The 21,153-nt window shown below is 41.6% G+C and overlaps 1 protein-coding gene across 7 annotated transcripts in view; it reads left to right on the plus strand.

Annotated features, from left to right (window-relative positions):
• The window catches only part of LOC140466870 (voltage-dependent calcium channel subunit alpha-2/delta-1), a 662,544-nt gene that overhangs the window by 590,081 nt on the left and 51,310 nt on the right, over positions 1–21,153 (plus strand). For all 7 annotated transcript variants that reach the window (XM_072562612.1, XM_072562611.1, XM_072562615.1 and 4 more), the window contains one exon: positions 16,847–16,931. In XM_072562612.1, coding sequence (XP_072418713.1) covers positions 16,847–16,931 — 85 coding nt within the window. The remainder of the gene's footprint in view (positions 1–16,846; positions 16,932–21,153) is intronic.

Consider the following 21,153-nt stretch of genomic DNA (forward strand, 5'->3'; position numbering starts at 1 on the left):
TTCTAGGGACCCTGGTTCGAATCCCACAATGGCACATGTTGGAATTTCAACTCAATAAAAGATATCTGGAATCAAGAGTCTAATGATGACCATGAGTCCATTGTCGATTGTTGGAAAAACCCATCTGGTTCTCTAATGTCCTTTAGGGAAGGAAGCGGCCATCTTTACTTGTTCTGGCCTACATCTGATTCCAGACCCACAGCAGCATGGTTGACTCTTAACTGCCCTCTAGGCATTGGGGATGGACAATAAATAGCTAGCGATGTCCTCATCTCATGAATTAAAAAAAACACAATCATTTCGCTTGCTGCTCCTGATTGTACAGAGTGTTCATTTTGGATCCCAGAAGTGGGCTAAAATGAGGGTTTGCTGTGAGTCTATTTCTCTCTTCCTCTGGTCAAACAACCTGCCAACAGTAGCTTCTTAAAGTTTCAACTGAAGAAGCCATTGCTCATTGCAATATTGAAGACAGTTCACAGACTGATTTCATAGACCAGCATTAGTGGGTGATGGGTGGTCAAGGGGAAAAATGTTGGAGTTGAAGTGAAACATTGATGTGTACCTTACTTTTAAGTGAATGCATTAGAATACATATTGGTACTGGGGTTGTTGGGCTGGCAATTGCATGGATTATAACTGACACCATTTTCCCTCAAGGAAGTTACTTCAAAGTGTGCGAATTACTTTGGTATCACGGGGCCCTTTGAGAAACTTGTACTGAGAATTAACTTATGTAGTAATTGGATACTCATTCAGATTTAAACTATTGTTATGTTTTAGTCCTCTGACAAGTACTATTATCACTTTTTTTGTAAATGGCATGGATGAATTAGACTAAAGGTTTGTTCCTTCAGTGGGCCAGTTCTGGCACAATAAGACAAACTGCCTTCTGCTCACTACATTAACTTCCATGGGCTGAGAGTCTCCACTGAACTAGAGTCCTCCTGAAGCTTGATTCTGTCCACATTTCCAGTAAAGATACAAAAGCAGAGCTGGATTAGCATCAAGAAGGTTCAGGATTATTGCAGAAACTTGGCAGCAGAAATATAGACTGATACCCCAGCGCAGTATCATGCAAGTCAAACCTGGGCGTTGGATTTCGGGTGAAATGTTCAGGTGAGCTTCTATCAAGTGGACTTAAAAATCCCACGGTGCTCCTTTTGAAGATTGGTTGGGAAGTTGTTACTGTGTCCTGCTCAATAGGTATCCCTCAATCGACATCACAAAGAGTGATAATTTTGTCATGATCATGTTGCTATTTGTGGGAAATTGCTGTATGCAAACTTACTGTCACATCTTTGGTTTATACAAATGAGTAGAAAGTGAGGACTGCAGATGCTGGAGATCAGAGCTGAAAATGTGTTGGTGGAAAAGTGATTCCTGAAGAAGGGCTTATGCCCGAAACGTCGATACTCCTGTTCGTTGGATGCTGCCTGACCTGCTGCGCTTTTACAGCAACACATTTTCAGTTATACAAATGAGTACACTTCCAAAGTATTTCATTGGCTGTAAAGCACTTTGGGGTGACCAGAGGTTATGAAAAACACTTAATGAATGCAAGTCTTTCTTTCTTTAAAATCAAAGCATGGTAGGAGGGAGACAAAATCAAAAATGAAGGGAACTGAAGCAAGCTAGAAATGGACATGAAACAGAACAAATCAAGAATTGAAGGAAATGCCAATCCGTTCGGGAGAAAACTAAATTACAAGAATATAAAATTTAAGAGGTAGTGAAGCTAGTAGAGAACTATAAATACAAAATAGATTAATGAACACAGAAGTGAAACGAAACACCATTAACAGAGCATACAGGTGGGGAAAGGAGACTGCGTAAATACGAAAAAGAGAGTGATCACAAACCAGGAGAGGTAGGAAGGGGACCAAAAGAGGGTAAGAAGAGAAGGCAACCTAAAAGAAGCAAGGAAAAAGAAGACACTTTAGGGAGAGGCAGCTAGAAATAGATGAGGGTGAGAAAACAAGGGAAAAACAAGAGGAACTCAGAATGCAAACATGGAGAAAGTGAGAAAGAAGGGAGGAATCAGAAGAAAGCAGGAAAAAGAAATAGAAAAGGGCAGAGTTGATAGTGACACAGTGGGAGAATACGTGGTTATAAATGACTGGGGTGTGACGTACCGAAAGTGGAAGAAGACAGAAGCACAGTACAAGAATGTACCAGGGAAAGTCAGATATTTCTATAAACAAAAAGGAATTGGAAAGATTTCCAATGTGTCACCCTCATTTTTTCCCAAATCTGGGCACTCAGCCATTACTGCATAGATACCAAACAAAAAACCAATGTTTTCTTCAATGTTTCTCCAAACCTCTTGAAGCTCACCACTTCTTTCTACTGCTCGCAGACCTGGACTATCATGTCTGCACTACCTAATGCAAAGGTAGACATCATTGGAACGCAGTAATTATTCAAAACTTAGAAACTGCTTCAAGAAAGAAAACAAGTGAAAGCATTTTCCTGCATAAACCATAATAAGTTTGCTTCTGTTTTGCAATAAATGGTTTGCTATTCTGTTTGTCCCCAAATATTTTGATGGTTGAATTCCATTTGAATGCTAAATGATGGAATATGAATACAACTGATTTTGATTGCAGTATTTATTCATTACATTTATTAAAGCAGCGAATCTACTTGGCAGGTTTCAAAATACTTTTGTTTTTATTCATGGCTTGCCTAACTAAAGTGATAGAGTTTACCACAAAAAAATGTATGAGGCATTAAGAATCCAGAAGTCGTATTGGCAAGTTTTGGTGTCATCAGGACCCTAGGACACAGTTACAGCCTGTCCTCATCACTTTCAAATGATGCATATACGCTAGGGGAGTGCTTCTTAATTGGAATTTAGATCAATGGAAATTGCACCTAATTGGAATAACAAATCATTGCAGGCACGGGGGAAATGGAAAAAAAAATTAATTTCAGTTGGTAGCAGTGGAAGTATTAATAGTTTAAAAGAAATCAAAATGAATTGAGTTATTGCAGTTTGGGAATTTTTATGATGTTTACTCTTGAGGAGGTAGCTGATATTTCCAATCTAGCAACTGCTGCACGTGTGCATTCAAATTTGTTGAAAGGAATTTGGAGCAGAAAATAATTGGATGTGGACTTGATAGGAGAGTATCCCCTAAAGAGATAAATGTATTAAAGATAATGGTATGCATAAATGTATTTTGAAAATGTTAATATTTTGTAAAGTTGGTACTATCCTCTTCTAGCAGATGTTTGTGGTGTAGAACTTGCATCTGTGTTTAAGCCTAAGCCACTGGCTGAATATATATGTGTATCACATAAATCTTTGAAGGGATGGATGTGCACTCCCACATAATTCAACACGAGTATGGCTATATTCTCCTGCCTCATAGGATTTAAATTGCATTGCAATAACCAGCTTTCCTGCTTTATTTTGTTCCAATGATACTAGAGTATAAATTAAATAAGAAAGACTAAGACATAGAGCAACCAGAAAAGAAAGGGAAAAGGGAATCGGGGAGAAATAAAATTAAATATTGTTCATTCAGGGAAAGTACAAGCAAAGAAATACTTGGTGACGTGCTGTTTTCATCTTAGTGAGGACCTGCTCAGTAATATAATCCATCAAGCTAGAATCACTCTTCCTGATGCTTGCTGCATTATCTATATCTGCGAAGCCCCTGCAGGCATTAACCTTTTATGTGACTGGCTTCTTCTGTGAACTGGACTGTGATTATGTTGACATCTCCCTGTCTCTCTTGCATGCACATGCACACGTGAAGGCACAATGCATTAGTAATTGGCAAAACACATTTCAGGAAGGCCTCCTAAATTATTCCAAACATTCCTAGGCTGCAGCCTGAACTATCTCTGTGTCCACCTGGTTGAAACCTATGTGACTTAAACCATTTGCTGAAAATAGGCTTAACTTGTTGGCTTAAATTAGGAAGACTTATTCATGACTGTAGGAAAAAATGTAGTGTGTGTCAATTCAACTGTTAGTCTGTAATTACTTGACAGATGCATTTGGTTTTGAATCACTTTTGGGAGGTGCTGAAATTATGGAGCGCTTGTTCTATTGGCTTTATTGATGGCTGAAACATGTTACGTTATCTCAGTAGTCATTCAATTTGCTGACAGACTCTATTCAATGTTCTGCCTTTCTTCTTCACTGCTCTCCGAGTCTCATACATCATGCAGCCCAAGGCATTTGTGTTATTTACTCAGTTCATTCACTAAGCATAAGCTCCTGTTTGTGAATGATCTGCATTGCCTTCTGTAATTTGCAGGATGCACAAAGACAAAGAAACTAACCACAGAATGAGAGAGCGCAGAGGCAGTTACATTTCTCTTGGATTTATTCATATGTGTTAACCAGTTATGAGAATAACAAGTCAATCAGAAATTTCATTGACATGCTAGTTGAGAAATTGGCTGGGGTTCTCTTTTAAAGTTTACTGCAAGCTTAACTTTAGATGTCAATATTTGCTTTGGGATTGTTAGAATTCCATGCAAGCTGTTGACTGTGCTGGCAAAACTCACAACATAGTAACCAATACTACACATGATTCCACAATTGGGCAACATTTGCCAAGTAATCCTGAGTGTACCAAGATTTATGCTAACAACAAATTGAGGGCTGTCAGTTGAGCTCATAAGCAAGATGCGCTTTTGGTTGCTAGAAAATACGCATATTAATATGTGGGGCCCTGGTTTTTTTCAGACAGAAAGAAGATATGCATACACCAGGCCTGTCTCAACTTAACAAGATAAGTGATGGTCATATTCCAGTTAATTCTTCAGGGCAATATCTTGACCAATTGGCATCAATCAGCCTAGATTAAATTTAAACAAAGATTGGCGGTTAACTGTCAGATATTCTCTGACTGGGGCATTCTCCAGGGCAAAGCCACTTCTCATCAGAGCTCACTTGCCAACCAATCAACATTATTTTCTCACACGTTATAAATTGTTATTGCCCTTGACATGGCTATTCTTACAAAAATCCTGATGAATTCAAGCTGAAAATATTCCATTAAACGTGTTTTTTTATATATCAGCCAGATTTGAATGCTGTAGAACTGCACTGTTACGCCAAACAAATACAAACCAGTCTTTTGAAGTTAACTTCCTCAAATAGAAACAGGCAAAGTTTTAAATACATGGTGCACAGAACCATTTCTTAGATCATGGCTGCACCTGTTGGCAGATATCAGTGAGGACACCTTCAGAAGAGTACAGACGCTTGACAGGTTAGTTGTTGGTGAGTTCTCCTGGCAGTTGCTTTAATCCCATGGTGTGAAAAGAAATCGATGTTGAGATAATATAAACATTGATTCTAGTTTTCCAAAATTCTCTGGATTCTGGAAAGGTCCAACCAGGTTGAAAAATAGTAAAAGTAACTCTTCAGGAAAGAGGGAGACAAAAATGTGCAAGCCAGGCACCAGTTAGCCTAAACTCCTGGGAAAATGCTAGAATCCTTTATTATTGCAGGACACTTAGAAAATATGGACACAGCCAGGCAGAGTTGACATAGTTTTGTGAAAAGGAAGCCAGATTTAACCAAATTATTCGGAAGTAGCAAATGGCATAGATAATGAGGAACCAGTGGATGAACTGTACTAAGACTTCCAGAATGAATTTGATACAGTGTCTCACCAAAGGATGCGAATCAAAATGAGAGCTCATGTTATGGGTTAATATTTTAACATAGATAGAGGTTTTGTGGCCTATTTGGAAGCAGAGGATGGGCATTAACTGGTCATCTCAGGTTGCCAGGATACAATGAGTGGTTTGCAACATGGCTGAATGTAAATAATTGAGTCCCTCGCAAACTGTTCAAATGACTTGAATACAGAACCAAATATATTGGTGCTAAATTTGCTGATAATACAAAGGTAGATGACATGAAGAGGACACAAGGAGGTTATAAAGGGATATAGATAGGTTAACTGAATTAGAAAAAATAATTAGCTGAAAAAATGCAAGTTGAAATGTTGTAACTTTAGCACCAATGAGAAAATAACTAATCTAAAATGCAATCATTTAGAAGGGAATCTGTTTCATATTTTTGTGTTTTGGATTTTTACAGGGAACATGGAATAGGATATCTCGGCATCTAGAATCTCCTTCAATCACAGCCCTTCTCAGTTATTGGGCAAAGATTGATATCAGTGAGCAGCTAACAAAATATGGGATCAGCTTAGCTACTTTAATAGTTGCCAGCAGTTTGTGATTGTGTTTTATATGCTTTAGTTTTTATCTTTGGCTATTAAACATTCCAGGTGAGCTAATAATATTGCCTATTTAAAATGGGAAACAGTCAGATGGCAAAATAAATAGCGAGTGGTGTTGTCAATGCAGGGTGAGAAATTTTGCTTTTAAAAAAAAACAATTTACAGTGATATACTGCATTGTAGTTCACTGACATCCTTTCCCCCATAACAGCCATGAGTCATTTGGGACCAATTGATGTTTCCTACAGATGACTCAATAGACCTCAGGGTCTCTGCCGTTTCATTTGGTGCAGTTGTGTTTGATGAAAATGGCCATGAAGCACAGCTTTTTAAAATGACCTTTTGACAAGATGCCAGAGAGAGAAGGCTGCCTTGGTTTTTATTGCACACTAAGGAAGGAGCTGGTTTCCAACACAGGGCTGCAGTTCTCTGTGATTTCATTTTTACAGCACAGTCACCTGTATCAATGGCGAAGGTCAGATTAAATCATATTCTTTAAATTAAATCATTGTCTTAGTGAAAATAAAATATATATGCTTCACATGAATGTTATATTGTGGCTTCCAGGAAATAAATGTGTTAGAGGGCCAGTTGGTTTTCAATTTAGAAATCACAATGAATTTACGTCTGTTACGTGTGTGTTTTTTAACTATTAAAAGACCCTATAATCTTTGTAACCCTCAAACAAGGTTTTGAAAACAGCTGAATTCTTGTAAATTCAAAGACTTCAGGGTTGAAGTTTACGGTTGCTCTCACAGTTGACATCAAGTGCTGAACTGCTTCGAATCTTTCAATCAAAAAAGAGCAATGTGATGCTGCAGCCTTGTTTTCTCTGGGGCATCAGGACAAACACCAGAATTACAAATTTTAAATGATCAAAACAGTTTTTGTGGGAGAAAAGGGAGATGGTGACTGGTTGGCAAGTCCACTCTGATTAGCTGAGGCATTGCCATTGTGAAAGCAGCAGGGAGCGATAACCTCCCCACATTTCTGGATAATTCATAGAGGGACAAGGTGGGCGGCATGGTGGCACAGTGGTTAGCACTGCTGCCTCACAGCACCAGAGACCCGGGTTCAATTCCCGCCTCAGGCGACTGTGTGGAGTTTGCACATTCTCCCCATGTCTGCGTGGGTTTCCTCCGGGTGCTCCGGTTTCCTCCCACAGTCCAAAGATGTGCAGTCAGGTGAACTGGCCATGCTAAATTGCCCGTAGTGTTAGGTAAGGGGTAGATGTAGGGGTATGGGTGGGTTGCGCTTCGGCGGGGCAGTGTGGACTTGTTGGGCCGAAGGGCCTCTTTCCATACTGTAAGTAATCTAATCAAGGCTTGAATGTGTTCCTTTAGTTTTCAGAGAATGAATCCCTGCATAGAAGTGCACATCAATTATAGCAAGCTGTCGATAAATGATGTTACTAGCTCCACTGATTATTCTATATTGGTTGCTAATTTTCTGAAGAAGGGTCACTAAATTGAAAAGTTAACTCTGCTCCTCTCTCCATAGATGCTGCCAGACCTGCTGAGTTTTTCCAAGAATTTCTGTTTTTCTTTCTAATTTCCAGAATCCGTAATTCTTCGAGTTGTTTTTTTGGTTGTTAATGGGACTGGAATCAAATCTGGGTCCCTGGCACTGTGAGGCAATAGTGCTAACAACTGAGCCACTGTGCTGCCCAATGTTAAAGTCCAATGTGACCTGTTAAGGTAGCCATTAACAGGTCCAAGAAGCAGGATGTGGATGGGTCACTCTTTAAAGTTACATCTGCGTCCTTGTGCCCTTAGAGAGGGAGCATATCCACTAGTATGCATGAGGCCTTTAGGGCTAGATGTTAGCTCTATGGACTGGACTGCATTGTCTTTCCTCCTCCCTCCCTGTTCCCCAAAACAAAACACTATTTAGTTTCCTTAGATTTTCTTTTAACTTTTGGTTAACGTTACAATGCGGAGAGAGTGAGGACTGCAGATGCTGGAGATCAGAGTCGAGAGTGTGATCCTGGAAAAGCGCAGCAGGTCTGGCAGCATTCGAGGAGCAGGAGAATTGACATTTTGGGCAAAAGCCCTTCATCAAAAAAGAACCTCATCATTGATTCTCCTCCTCGGATGCTGCCTGACCTGCTGTGCTTTTCCAGAAACACACTCACGACTAATGTTACAATGCCTTTAATGGGTAGCTGTTGGTTTACAAAATTTGGTTATAACAAAAATGAAAGGGAGTTGGCTTCTGGATCAAGAGAGTGTCTACACTGGCGAGAAAGGGATCAGTGCGAGTACTGAACCATATTTTATCAATAAAACAGTTGCCAATGTCAACATGTCTTTTCCAGCCTGGAGCAGTACATGGGAAACTGATGTAAGTAACGCCTCTCTCTGACCTTCCAACTCACCGATCCTCTTACTTGGTGACCTGCCCACTCGCTGACCCTCACCCTCACTGGCAGTCTCACTGATTCTCTCACTCGTAGACCTTCCCAATTGGGGCTCTCGTACTCGTTAGCCCTCTCGCTGAGCTGCTCACGTAGGACCGCACTGCTGACACTCCTACCTGTGACCCTGCTCATCAACCTCCTACTTATCAAAAATACAGGTCATTGATCCTCCCACTTGCCAACCCTCTCACTGGCTGCCTCCCTCTCCAAATCTTTGGAGTGAGAACAGCAGGTTTTAGAGTTGCACAGATAAAAATGTAATCTGGAGATGTGGTAACCTAGTCAGAATAGGCAGCCTTGTGATGGTGAGATTCATCGTCTTGCAAAGAGGCTACAATAAAACTCAACATGTAACTCAAAAGAGTGGACAAAGTGAAAAATCACACAACACCAGGTTATAGTACAGTAGTTTTTTTTGGAAGTACTAACTGTCAGAGCACTGCTCCTTCACCACCTGATGCTCTGAAAGCTAGTGCTTCCAAATAAACCTGTTGAACTATAACCTGGTGTTGTGTGATTTTTTTTCACTTTGTACACCCCAGTCCAACACCGGCACCTCCAAACCATAAAAGGAGTGTGCTACTGCAGTCATCACAGTGATTACATTCTCAATTTTCCTGTTACTGCTGGCAGCCCAATAAATGTGAGGGTGTTTTAAAATGTGATTGAGGTGAAGAAAATGGACAACAGTAAAAACCATAAACAGACTTAACTTTCATTTATTATCACATCCCAATGTTTTTTTTACAATGACTGGTTAAATACAGTCAATGTGGTTATGTGGCAAACATAGCCAATTTACAGATAGCAATTTCCAGCTGCAAGTGAGACACCACACTTTTGCTGTGTGGGTGAAGAAAGATTTTTGTTTCAATTCATTCTGCCAATGTATGTGCTGCAGACAAGACTGGCACTTATTATCCATCTCTGGTTACATCTAAGAAGATGGCGTGGAGACATCTTGACCATGTTCTCCCACCGGGCTGGAAGGTAATAATTCTAGGACTTTGACCGAGCAATGAAGATAGAATGAGTAAAAATCTCCCAGGTTGGAGGGATGGGCAATAAATGTCAGCTTAGCCAGTGACAACCACACTCCATTGAGAGTAGGAAATAGTCTAGATCATTTCCTCCTTCGTTTCCCTGAATTATTTTCTTTGTCTTTCTGATATTACACATGAGTCTAAGAAGTTAAAAGCTTTTGTAAGATTTTTTTCAAATTAATCTGGAAAGTACACGAATACTTCATTCTCCCCCTTTTTGTTGTTAAAAGAAATTATGAAATAATCTTAACTGTGCTGAAAAATCAGATTCCAGTTTCCATTCTTTAATAAAAATCTCTCTATTGTGCATTTTTATGACTCAAACTGTAAGCCTAGTGAGCATGGCGAGAAACCACCCTGATCAATTAAGCTCACGGTGCTACTTGTGCTCAATGATTGAGAGCTGTAGAAGTGAACAAACACCCCAATCATATGTTGAAATAACGATTGGGAAAGGTAAAGTAATTTGCAAAATAATTAATGCATGAATGAAGAGTTGTAGGGTTTGTGGACAAATTTCAATAAGTTGCTAACTTTTGCACTATAACTACTTCCATGATCCAATATGACAAAAGCGGCCAAAACATAAATGCTTGCAGAGAAATGATCAAGCTTCTAAAATATGCTCCTTTTATGGTAAAATGTAGTCGTGGATTCATATTAATGGTTTGAAGTATGAACCTGATGCCTGGTTTACCACAATTTCAGTCTCAAACTGGACAAGTCATGTTTCCACCAATCACATAAATAACACTTCAACAAATTGCTTATGAACTCAGTAATGACTCACAATAAAAATCCTTGGTCATTAGCATTCTTCAAACTGTTACAACTGAAGAGAAAGATTGGAGACAGTAAAGAGGATGTCTAGCCAGCTGCAGTTTGTCCGTGTCTAGTGTGATTCACCAACACCTTTTTAAAGTCTCATTTCTTGTGTAGTCTGAATATTTTGGCACCTCTCTCAAAGCTCCTACGGAAAGGTCACCTCAGTAAGAGCATTCTAATTTTTTAAGTAGAGATTGAAACATCAGACTGTTTAATGAGAAGTATTGAACCATTCGTACAGGATTTTGAGCCTATGCTAAGTCTTTTCTCAGACTCAGTGTCACCAGCATCTCTGATCCCTCATCCTTTCTAATCTGAATTTTACCTTAATTGCTTAACCCGATAGCAAGTTTTGTAGCAATGCAACTGCTTGCTATGTGAACTGGATATTGTAATTTCATGTGCTTGTTCTGCTCTTTGGTGACTCCTGTGGCTATGCAATTTATGGCCACTGAGGTAGATCCTATATCTGCTTAATGTTTAATTCATGCACAATTCCTTTTGTTTGAAAGATGGATTAACTAACACAGTGGTGGGAAATGGCTGACTATATACAAACAAACTGATTTGTTTTAGATAGAATATGCCAGTGAGCAAAATAATATTTGAATAGTTGCTTCTCCGAACAAAGTATAACTCGAATCCCTACGGTGTGGAAACAAGCCCTTCAGCTCAACAAGTCTGTACCAACCCTTTGAAGAATAACCCACCCAAACCCATTCCTCTACAATCTTAAATTTGCCCCTAACTAATGCACCTAACCTACACATCCCTGAACACTATGGGCAATTTTGATAGCCAATTTACCTGACCTGCACACCTTTGGATTGTGGGAGGATACCAGAGCACCTGGAGGAAACCCACTCAAACACGGGGAGAATGTGCAACCTCCACATAATCGCCCAAGGCTGGAATTAAACCTGGGTTCCTAGCACTGTGAGGCAGCAGTGCTAACCACTGAGCCATATTAGATGATTATTTGAATAGAAACAGTGCCCTCTTGAATGTCTCAACTGACTCTCCCTCCACCACCAGATCCTAACCACTTGTTGTGGGGCATAAAATTCTTCTCACATTGCATTTGCTATGTTTGTAAATCACTTTAAATTCGATTCTTTTGTGTGTGGTAACACTTTCTCCCGATCCAGATCTCTCATGATTTTTGAAAATTTATAGCGGATCCCCTCTTCGCCTTCCTCTCTCCAGAAGTAATATACCAGTCTCTCCGATCTACCCTCACAAATGAACTTTCACATCTCTGGAAACATTTTTGTAAATCTCTTCTGTACTCTCTCCAATGTGTTCACATCCTTCCCAAATTGTGGCAGCCAGAACAGTACACAATGTTCTGTCTAAAATCTAATCATTGTCAAGTATAAATTCAACGTGATGTTCTTGCTCTTGTCCTTTATGCTTTGTTAATAAAGCCCAGGACATTGGGTGCTTCATTAGTAATGAGGTAGCACTCCATAGCCCTCCACTCCACCTTCCCGATGCCAGTTGTCTCAGTCATGCAGTGAATAGACAGTCAGTTTGCATTTCACACTGAGGGCCTGAGTTTGCAACAGGGCCATCCAGGACCTTTACCACCCTGGTCTTAACTGTGACAGTGTTGGGAATGCAGCATGGTCCCTACCCAGCACCCTTTTGTTTGATTAAATACCTAATGCCAGCAAAATGGCAAAAGGGGAGGACCTAAAATTCCCCCCCATATTACCATTAATGTTGACCTAATGCTGCATTTTTGGGTGACCAGAGTGTCAAATGTTGATGGACCAGCCATTGATTGCACTATGGAATCAAAATGTCAGCATTCTTCCTCATGAGATATGATCTGACAGCTCAGGCCATTGAAAGGTCATCAAAGGAATCTTGCGTGATATGTATTAACCTCTTAGCCTTTGACAGGCATTTCAATGGAGTTCCATTCTACATTCCCTTGAAAGCAGAATAGTGAGATCAGTATTAAGTCAACTCTGAGCTGATCCTTCTATTCATATGTGATCTTTAAAAAAGATCCTTTTCTCTCACCTGTAATTATTCTCTCTCTTCTGAAAATGGTTGGGACCTTAAACATCATAGTTTTCTGAATGTTTGCCTCTTTCTAGTCCCTCTATTGTCACATTGACAGATATCCGTTCAGATTCTATTGGCCTAATGCCCGGAATTCGGAGCCAAAATCTTTAAAACTGATCAGCTCCTGCTGGCTTTTAAAACTTCTTCAAAAAAGAATCTTTCTGGACACTTTTGACATTCGACTCTCGATTCCTACTCAACACAGCTTCTGACCATCATCAACAACAATTCCTGTCCTTACTGGGTCATCATTGAAGCTTATATTTCTGAACCAAATCCTCATTCAGTCCAGCATGAGCTGCTCAAGCGTGGAAGCCGTGATTTGAAAAAATTATCAAGTTGATTTTTAAATGCAGTGTAGATATAATATTATTTTATATTTAATTCATTTGAGCCACTAAAATAACAACCACTAAAATAACAATCCAGTCTGAGGTTTTTGCATTGTGATTTAGTACATTAGAAGAATGAGTGAGGATCTAATTGAAACTTACAGAATACAGGTTGTTCTGTTATACCATGCGAATGTGAATTTGCTGGAACGTGATTGACAAATTGGGGACGCTGTTTCTAAACTGCGAACTTTTAGAACATGTGTTGGCTGTAATGCAATTATAGTACTAGCAGCCTAAGCACTGTTTCGCCCAAGAACACAACCATTGTGTTATAGAAGAACTGACTGACTGTACTGAAAGGCATGGATAGAGTGGACACTGGGAAGGTGTTTCCATCAGCAGGAGAGATTCGGACTCGAAGGCAGAGCCTTGGAGTAAAGGGAAGACCCTTTAGAACACAGATGAGGAGAATCTTCTTCAGCCAGAGAGTGTTGAAGCTTTGGAATTCATTTCTACAGAAGGCTGTGGAGGCCAAGTCGTTGAGTATTTTTAAGACAGAGATAGATAGGTTCTTGATTGTCAAGGGAAGAAGGCTGGAGAATAGAGTTCAGAAACATATCAGCCATGATGGAATGGTGGAGCAGACTTGATCATAGAATTCTTACAGTCTGGAAACAGGCTCTTAGGTCCAACAAGTCCACACCAATCCTCTGCAGGGTATCCCACCCAAACCCATTCCCATACCCTATTGCTCGACATTGACTAATGCAACCTATGCATCTCTGAATACTATGGGCGATTTGAGCATGGCCAATTCACCTAATCTGCACATCTTTGGATTGTGGGAGGAAACCAGAGCACCCAGAGGAAACCACACAGACATGGGGAGAATGTGCAAACTCCACACAGTTGCCTGAGACTGGAATCGAACCTGGATCCCTGACACTGTGAGGCAGCAGTGTTAACCACTGAGCCACCGTGCTGCCCCACATTGGCCTAATTTCTGCTCCTTTGTCTTATGGTCTTATTTGAACATTTCTGGTTATGGAACAATAGTGCATCCTGCAATTAATACTTAACCATATACAAATAATGAAATATTAGGATCATGATCTTCCTGCTGGAGGGAGAAATGTGTTTTAGGTTACACAGTTTGACTTTATATAGTTCAGATGATGTTTGATGTAAGGATATATTTATATTACATAACGATTCAGTTACAGCAATGGTTCTTTTACTGCTGTTATTTTTCCAATTCTTACTTGTTGGAGAGCTATTCTTGGTTCAGTTTGAAAATTAGATGAGAAAATCTTGGGTTGGAATCTTCCCAGACCCTGAACAATATGGAATATGATGAGAAATTTGGGAGAATTGCATGAGAGGTTGAATGATGCTTTTCTCAACATCAAAATCAATAAGAGCAACAATAAAATCAATCATTTTCCAATTAAGTTTAAGACAAGACACTCACTAGTGTGTGGTAAGAGACCAATTAATGGAATTAGTACTCATTATCGCTCTCATTTTTTCTGGAATGTACCTGATTAGTGTGCCATCATCTATTCTCCCACCTGCTGGATAGAATCTAGACACTGAAATGAAACTTGGGGAGGTTTCTTGGTTACTCCAGTGTAACTTTCCCTCGTAAGTTACTGGTCAATGTTCCAGTTGTGACATTGAGAAAGCACAGTGCTTTACAGTGACAGGTCCACCCTCAAGTGATTGATCACTGCAGGCAACCCTGACAAGCTGCCTGGCTTTGGGTCTGCAGTAAACATCAAGGCAAGACTGGAATGCTGCAAGCATCCAGGTTGGCTCAATGGGAGTGAGGATTAGAGTGGTGCTGGAAAAGCACTGCAGGTCAGGCAGAGACAGGACCCAAGGGCAGAGCCTTAGAGTCAAGGGAAGACCATTTAGAACAGAGATGAGGAGAAACTTCTTCAGCCAGCCCAATTGTTTCCCACTCCTCGGATGCTGTCTGTCCTGCTGTGCTTTTCCAGCACCATTCTAATCTTAACTCTAACCTCTAGCATCTGCAGTACCCACTTTCACCTCAATGTGAGTGAGCACTAAGAGAGTGAGTGAGCAGTCCTGCGATGCAGCCTGCATCCAATCCATGAGCTGGGTGCCTGTCCCTGTGTGCTAAATGTAGTTACTGCAGCATTACCATGCTAGTGGCTGGTACACTGTAAAGTGCAGCATTCTGTAAGTGGGTCAGAGATGTGTCGTGATGATAAGTGAGGCCAGTGCATGTCAAATGCCTGTGTTCATGGACACAGGGTGTGTGTGTGTGGTCACTGCTCATTGGGTACACACTGAGATGTTAGTGCAGGGTGTCTGACTGAAGGACCAAGCAGAGAATATTTGCCAGAATATAATGAAACTCAGCCCTTGGACTTCTTGCAGGCCATACAGGTGAAATGGTTACTGGAACCTTACTGCCAGGATGTAAGTCCCAAGGTTGAGACTGATTGTGAGTCTTGAGGTTGGACAGGGCAGGCAGCAAGGGTGTGGTAGCAGTCTTCCCAGTGGCAGCCTCTCGGTTGGGCTGATATCTCGCTGGGTCAGCAGTTCTTTAGCGCTGTCAAGACAAGTGGCCACTACGAGGGCTGCTCCCTTGCAGGAGAACATGGCAGGCTCTGGTGTTTGGAATGGTAAATGCTGGGACTCCATCCTTCAAACATAGAACTTTGGAATACAATGGCCATAGCCTCCATCCAGATAAACCACTGGGAGTATGTAGTTATTGGCCTCCCAATTGATGGGGGTGGGGGGCTACTGTTACCAGGCACACTTCAAATTGCACACTTGCTGCCATTCCTGCTACCGTTGGCAGGAGAGCATTGGCAAGCTGTCCTACTGTGGCTTCCAACAATTGCCCATCCGGGCCATCTCCAAGCCCGGTGCCCAGGGCTTGTCCACTATGTCAGTGCACTGGTCTCTCATAATGTGAGGTAACAGAGTTTTAGTTCCTCCGCATTATTCACCACAATTTCTGTTCTGACCAGTTGAGAGGGGCCACAAGGTAGATGCAATTTGCTTCTCGTAAAGAAAGAATAATTAAGAATTCAATTCGCAGCATTTGTGTTTACTTTCAACTGGCCAGCATAGATTATGCATGGCAAGAGTTCAGGTCAGCAAGTTGTTCTTTTCGCTCAAGTGCCATCTGAAATGTTTAAAAAAAAGCCTTGCACTTATGAAGCATTTTCCATGAACACTAGACATCTTAAAATGCTTTATAGCTCATGAAATATCTTTGAAGTTTTTCCATTGTCATAATAAGAAATTTGGTATCAATTTGCTGAAAACTACTTGAAACAGTGATGTGTTTCACTGCTTTTGTGATGCAGACTGGGGGATAAATGTACACAAGTGCACAGGGAATAACTCTCCAGTTCTTCTTTGAAATAGTGGCAAGGGATCTTTCATGTCCACATGAAAGGACCTGCATTTAACATCTCACCTAAAAGACAGTTGCTCCAACAATGGAAGTCTGTCAGCTCTCCACAGGAACACTGACCTTGATTTTTATGCTGATGTCCTGAAGTGGGACTTGGAGATTAGAAAAATAACCTACAGAACCAGTAGAGAATAACTTGGAAAATAAAGAAAACAAAAGAAATGAATAGAATCCAGGTTTAATTTACTTAAAATTTAGGGTCTCTGACAATGGCCAGAGCTGAGATCACTTAATGGGGTGGATGTGAAATGGGTGGTTAATCATGGTTTAGGGAAGAGTACAGGGCAATAACAATGTAAGTTGCATTACATGGGATAGCTGTCATTTTCTGTGAGTTGGAGTTGAATATTATAGGGCCTGAAGCTGCAGTTACTAGCATTGTAAGAGAAATGACAGCTTTTATGTTTATCTAATACTGTCTTTCCTCAGGTTTTATAGTTCTTTTCTAATACTTTCTCTTTTTTTCCCAGGCAAAACTGACCTAATCAATAACTTGTTACTTGATGCTGGATTTACAAGTGAACTTGTAACAAACTATTGGGCAAAACAAAATCCGTAAGTTCTGACTTTCCATTTTATGTGACTTGTAATAGGGTTTACTGTCTCATTTTGAGCAAGCATCTATCTACACCATAGGCGTGCATTTACACATTAAGACATAAAATGTCACATCTTTTTATGCAACTGTGCCATACAGAAAATAAACCACGGTGCTGTGCGAGTTTTATAATATGATGCTTTCACAGGTGCGAATGAAACAGATTGAGTCAATCCCTGGTATCTGATGTGAATTTTATTTCAGTGATGCAAGTGACTAGTTAAAAGAATGGAGCTGAGGTGCTTATGTATAAGGAGGGAACAGGTTGTGTCTGTGTTCAGGGAATTGAACCAGGCTTGTCAAGTTAAGTAGTTTAGTATGTTATCTTGTGTGGATTAATTATTAAATATATGTTAGATATTTTAAAAATTAAACACTACATTTTTTAAAAATTGCCTTTGTTGTAAAGCTGCGGCTAACTTAAATCTTCAGACAGCCACCTGGTGGCATCATGTTGCATGAGCTGGGTGAACTGTGTTGCCATTGGGTGGATTTGTTCCACATCCCCTTTAAGGTTGGGACCTTCAAGGTCTGCTTAGACAAGATGTGATTTTTGTTCATGCTAGTTTGAAAACATCTGATCTCAGAGTCTGAGCAGACTCAGGCCTGGTTAGTACTTGGATGGGAGACTGCCTGGGAATACCAGGTGCAGTGGGCCTGTGTGGTTGGTGGTTAGCTTTGATGTTTAGCGAGTGATGCTAAGAACGCTATGATTGGATACTCAATCCACGCCAGTGCTGCTAGCTTGGTGTTTTCAATTGAACCACGTACTTACTTTGTTTTGAGGCATCCCTTTCCTTCCCCATCTCTATGCAACTGACCCATACTGGTGGCAATGAGCTGTTCAACTCTTTTTTTTTTTCTCTTTCCACGCCGGTGCTTCCATGCTCAAGATGCCTCTGTCAAAAGATCTGCTACATCCATCTCCCAAGGAGGAGAAGAAGAAACACCACCCAGTTCTACCTCCTACCCCAAGATCCACAGCCTGACTACCCAGCTGACCTATTGTCTCAGCCTGCTCCTGCCTCACCAAGCTCATCTCCACCTACCTCAATACTGTCCTGTTCCAGGTGCTCCCCACGTACGTTCAGGACACCACCCATGCCTTCCACCACCTCCAAGACCTCCGTTTCCCTGGATCCCAACATCTCATCTTCACCATGGACATCCAGTCCCTATACACCTCCATCTGCCATGACTAGGGCCTCCAAGACCTCTGTTTCTTCCTCCCCCAACTTCACCACCAATACCCTTCCACTGGCACACTCATTTGTTTGGCTGAACTGGTCCTCACCCTCAACAATTTCTCCTTCAAATCCTCCCACTTCCTCCAGATGAAAGGGGTAGCCATGGGCCCAAGCTATGCCTGTCTCTTTGTCGACTACATCAAACAGTCTATCTTCAGCTACACCAGCACTGCTCCCCACTTTTTCCTCCGCTATATTGATGACTGTATCAGCGCCACCTCATGCTTCCATGAGGTGGTTGAGCAGTTCATCAACTTCACCAACACATTCCACCCCGATGTTAAATTCACCTGGACCATCTCTGACACCTCTCTCCCTTCCTGGACCGCTCCATCTCCATCAACCGTGACCGGTTTGACACTGACATTTTCTACAAACCCACCGACTCCCATAGTTACTTGGATTACACCTCCTCCCACCCTGCCTCCTGCAAAAATGCTGTCCCTTATTCCCAATTCCTCCACCTCTGCCGCATCTGCTCTTAGGAGGACCACTTCCACCACAAAACACATCAGATGGCCTCCTTCTTGAAAACTGCAAATTTCCCTCCCACGTGGTTGATGATGCCCTCCAGCACATCTCATCCACCTCCCGCACCTCCGCCCTAGATCCCCACCCCTCCAACTGCAACAAGGAACCCACCCACCAACCTTCCGCCACCTACAAATGGACCCACCACCAAAGATATATTTCCCTCCCCATCCCAATCCGCTTTCCGCAAAGACTGTTCCTTGCGTGACTACCTTATCAGGTCCACTGCCCCCACCCCCCCCCCCCACCCCCCCAACCCCAACAACCCACCCTCCTGTCTCGGCACCTTCCCTTGCCACTGCAGGAATTGCAAAACCTGCACCCACACCTCCTCCCTCACCTCCATCCAAGGCCCCAAAGGAACCTTCCACATCCATCAAAGTTTCACCTGCACATCCACACATGCCATTTACCGTATCCATTGCTCCCGATGTGAACTCTTTTACATTGGGGACACAGGATGCTGATTCACAGAGCGCTTCAGACACCCACACCAACCAACCCTACCATCCCGTGGCTGAACACTCCCAGTCTGCCGAGGACATGCAGGTCCTGGGCCTGCTCCATTGCCACTACCTTACCACCTGCTGCCTGGAGGAAAAACACCTCATATTCCATCTTAGGGCCCTCCAACCCCATGGCTTCAATGTGGATTTCACTAGTTTCCTTATTTCCCCTCTTCCCCCCCCCACCCCCCACCTTATCCCAGTTCCAAACTTCCAGCTTAGCACCCTCCTCATGGCCTGTCCTATCTGTCCATCTTCGTTCCCACCTATCCGCTCCACTCTCCACTCTGACCTATCACCTTTACCCCCACCTCCATCCACTTACTGTATTCTCAGCTGCCTTCCCCCCAGCCCCACACCCCCTCCCGTTTATCTCTCCACTCCTGAGGCTCCCAGCTTCATTCCTGATGAAGGACTTTTGCCCAAAACATTGGTTTTTCTGCTGCTCCGATGCTGCCTGACCTGCTGTGCTTTTCCAGCACACTCTCGACTCTAATCTCCAGAATCTGCAGTACTCACTTTCGCCATATAGGGTCCTGACTCATCTGCACAAAACACACAGCACTTCTTCAAAACTTAATATTGATTCACGTTTAACATTTAACATCATAAATTAAAGTTAAACCTGCCATGATGGTTCATCCCCCACTCAATTAAACCTGAACTACTTACATTTTATCCACTCCATCTATCGTATGATTGGTTGAACTCCAGTGGTTTCCAAAGTGCCGGTTGGGATCCCCAAGTGGGGTCCTGAACTAAAACCTAGGGGTCCTGAGTTCTGAGGTACCAATGGCTGCCAGGAGTTCTGTCTGAATTATATTAGCTAATCTCCTGTCCTAACAGACTCTTGCTTCCCTATCCTCCTGAATTTTCAAGCCTTGACATAGGGTCACAATGGGGCAGCATTGATCGACTCTCCTTTATTCTGTGTCCCTTCCTGATCATCCTCTTCCTCCACCTTTCTCCCTCTCAGATCATACCTTCAACCTCAATCTGTTAACTGGGTTGATCTGAAAGGTGCCTCTCTTTCTTCCTGTCATAGCCTTTGTTATCTACTTGCTTAATCTCCTGAGAAATTTGGAAATTAGGTTTAGGCTGGATAATTCTTTTTTGACTGACACAGTAGAATGAGCAGTGTCCTTCTGTACAGTAATGTCGCTGTCTTTCTCTAAACCCACCTTTGGCATATTGTCTTCTGTTTTTGTTGTACAGCTTGCCCTTTATCAAAGGTATAAGTTGCTAATTGAGTAAACGAGTGAAGAAATCTTGTGTCGGAAAGACACATAGCAACTTACATGAAGAAGGCTACAATAGTAAGAGGGAAAGGGGAAAAGAGTAACTGAGAATAGGCAGGAAGCTTCAAGGAAAACAACGTGCAGCGGACAAATAAAAGGGAGAGGAACAAACAAGATTATTGGGTGTTTGCAACAAGATGCTCAATTTTATCAGTCATAAATTCCATCCTCGCTTTTGTATTTCCACTGTGCATTGATGCATTCCCATTAATTGTGAAAACTATCCATATCACTTGGCCCATTATAACCACATCGGTGCATTGTGTCCTCTGGGAAGGGACTTCATATTCACAATATCATAAGACAGTTCTGTTATAAATGTAATATAAGAATTTAAAATGGAAAATATTGACAAACAATATGCTTTGACATATTAGTTTTGCTAAATACACAGCACAGTATTCAGTCTAGCTATTATTGTGCATGTTCTGTTCAGGATGCTTGCTAGCTGAACTATGTCTTTACTATAGTGGAACAGCACAATGTCAAAACAGATCAATTATAATGTACATCTGCTGTTTTCCTTAAAGAGTCGTACCTAACATTACTCCTTTTAGTTGCATTTTCATCATTGTAAAATCTTTGGTGAAAGAAATC

Source organism: Chiloscyllium punctatum, chromosome 44 (assembly GCF_047496795.1).
Source record: "Chiloscyllium punctatum isolate Juve2018m chromosome 44, sChiPun1.3, whole genome shotgun sequence".
Taxonomy (NCBI): domain Eukaryota; kingdom Metazoa; phylum Chordata; class Chondrichthyes; order Orectolobiformes; family Hemiscylliidae; genus Chiloscyllium; species Chiloscyllium punctatum.